Source organism: Limulus polyphemus, unplaced genomic scaffold, assembly GCF_000517525.1.
Source record: "Limulus polyphemus unplaced genomic scaffold, Limulus_polyphemus-2.1.2 Scaffold1424, whole genome shotgun sequence".
NCBI lineage: Eukaryota > Metazoa > Arthropoda > Merostomata > Xiphosura > Limulidae > Limulus > Limulus polyphemus.
The window spans coordinates 204,126-206,591 of record NW_013667034.1 but is presented as its reverse complement, the minus strand read 5'-3'; the positions used below and the strand labels follow the sequence as shown (position 1 = coordinate 206,591).

General features: G+C 32.2%; 1 protein-coding gene across 1 annotated transcript in view; it reads right to left on the bottom strand.

Annotated features, from left to right (window-relative positions):
- The window catches only part of LOC111086779 (dynein heavy chain 1, axonemal-like), a 49,639-nt gene that overhangs the window by 34,658 nt on the left and 12,515 nt on the right, over nt 1–2,466 (bottom strand). Inside the window, exon 4 of the mRNA XM_022391014.1 lies at nt 1,703–1,894. Within this exon, the coding sequence (XP_022246722.1) occupies nt 1,703–1,894 (192 nt within the window). The remainder of the gene's footprint in view (nt 1–1,702; nt 1,895–2,466) is intronic.

The window sequence follows — 2,466 nt, the reverse complement described above, 5'->3', positions numbered from 1 at the left end:
CCTTAAAATAATTACTTTTAACACTCTTGTTATGAGAACTAAATAATCATTAAATATTAGATCACTAAATGAACTAAATAATAACTAAACAGTCTTATATATCCAACAAACCTAAATGCCTTACACTGACCCAACAACTAGCACCTTGTTAAGTTCAGCTAAATGCTTTACTCTGTCTCAAAAACCAGCACCTTAATGCTTCACATATTGTCTCAATAACCAGCACCTTCAACTAAATGCTTCACTCTGTCCCACAAACAGTATCTTGTTAAGGTTAGCTAAATGCTTCAGACTAACTCAACAACCAGTACATTGTGCAGATCAACTAAATGCTTCACACTGACCCAACAACAGCCGTTTATTAAGTTTGATTAACTGTTTCATTAAAACTATAAGAAAAAGTTCCAGTATCAAGAACCAAAGATAACTGAAAATTAGTTACTTATTTGACCCATTTATGCTATTAATGTTTGTTAATATGTGAACTTCAGTGCCACACATGCACCTAATAAAAGATGTGTATTTCAGTTTTATCAAGGAGCTATATCTTGAAGAAAGAAGGAAAAACTTTTATACCTTTTTTGAAATATTACATGTATTTCCATACTGAAATATATATATATATAAATGAGTATATTTCTTAGAATTTTTCAAAGTAATGATATAATATTAGAATACAACATCTGCAAAAATTATCTGTGTCTAAATCAATATAATCTTGGAATCTCTTTTAGTGCCTTATAAAAATGTTATATGGTAGTATTAATTGTTAGCCAACATATTCAAAATGTTCTCAATTTCCTTTTAAAATTAATTAATTAAAAAGACTATGGCTATAATTTGTAAAATCAGTAGTTATATTACCTCAATGTTAAATAAGCATGATTATTACAATATGACAAAGAATTGTGTTAGGTACACTAGTGGACGTTTTCACTTCTGTCAATGAAATATTCTAATGTTAGTCAAACTGTAGCAGAGTTAATGTGCTGTGATGAGTACATGAGCAACTGTATTATGAATTAGAAAACTTTTAGTTACAAAACATACTGACATTAAAGATTATAATTTTGAAGTATTAAATGTTATATTTGAAAATACTTGCTTGTTCCAGAATTTCATGCAAAGCTACACAACAGCCATTACAACTTTTTAAACTGATAAACCAAAGGGAATGCAGCTTATTAACAGTACTCACCATCAACTCTTTTCTGATCAAATAGTGGGATTTGACTGGCACTCTTATAGTGCGGTCATGTTTTAAAAGTGCAGAATGCGTTTTGGCAGCAGTGAGTAATGAACTATAAATCCTCAGATTCACAGTCCAGGCACAGTAACCACTAGGCCATATCCAGTCCAGAAAACATAAATAAAATTACTGCTGAACAAATTAATATCTTTTTTTATATGTTATGAAAAATATCCATTATAATTTGTTATAATTAAGTTAAAGATATTTATAGAGAACTAATGTGTAAAAACTTTATGAGAACTTACATACAAACTTACAGAAATACTTTTTAAGATAATTCTACAATCATGAAGCAAGATATTTAATTTCCTTGAAGTTAATATTAGATAATATAATGTAAAAATCTCAAAAAGCTATAATTTTTCATAAGGCCAAAAAATATAAAGCTAAAAACAAACAAACAAGGGCTTAAATAGTAATGCATTTGATACATTCTAAAATGTAACTTACTGTTTCAGCTTCAACAATCTCTTTGTACAACAAGGAGTACCAGTGCACCATCCACTGAATCCATGATGGATGAATCACCCGGTAATGATCACAACCCTGCTGAATTTCCAGAGCTGCTAGGTGAAGTTCAGCCAGAATTGCAGCTACAGACTCACAAAGTGAGTCTGACAGTGAAAGAGAACTAATATTTCTCTGAGAAAGAAAAACAGAAAATCACATAAGATTATCAATAGAAGTAAGTCTACTTATATATGAACATGTGTGTGTATGTGTATATATACACTGAGTGGTCACAAGTAAATAGACACCTAATTTTTCGTCATATAACTGATTTATGTTAACTAATTTGTGTTCACAGAGCACTACATAAATGAAAATGGTCTGCACACTAATTATCTTGTGCTACAACATGCCTAGAACTCAAGGTTCTCTCGAATTGTCAGATTTTGTTAGAGGAAAGATAGTTGGTCAAGCAGATGGTGGAATAAGTCAGCGGCAAATTTCGCAGAATTTGGGAATCCTGCTTTTGACAGTCAACAGAATCATCGTGCAGTTCAGGAAACACGGAAAGGAAACAACTGAGTAGCATCCGGGTCGTCCTGGTCCATCGAAGAGAACTAAAAGGGCTGTCAAGAGGAGCATCAAAATGGATCCCAGATTAACGACTGCAGAAGTGGCCAAAGTTGGTGGGATGAGCTCAAAATCTGTTCAACGGATTCTCCACAGATTGGGTTATCGTTGCAGATGAGCTAGACGGAAGCCTT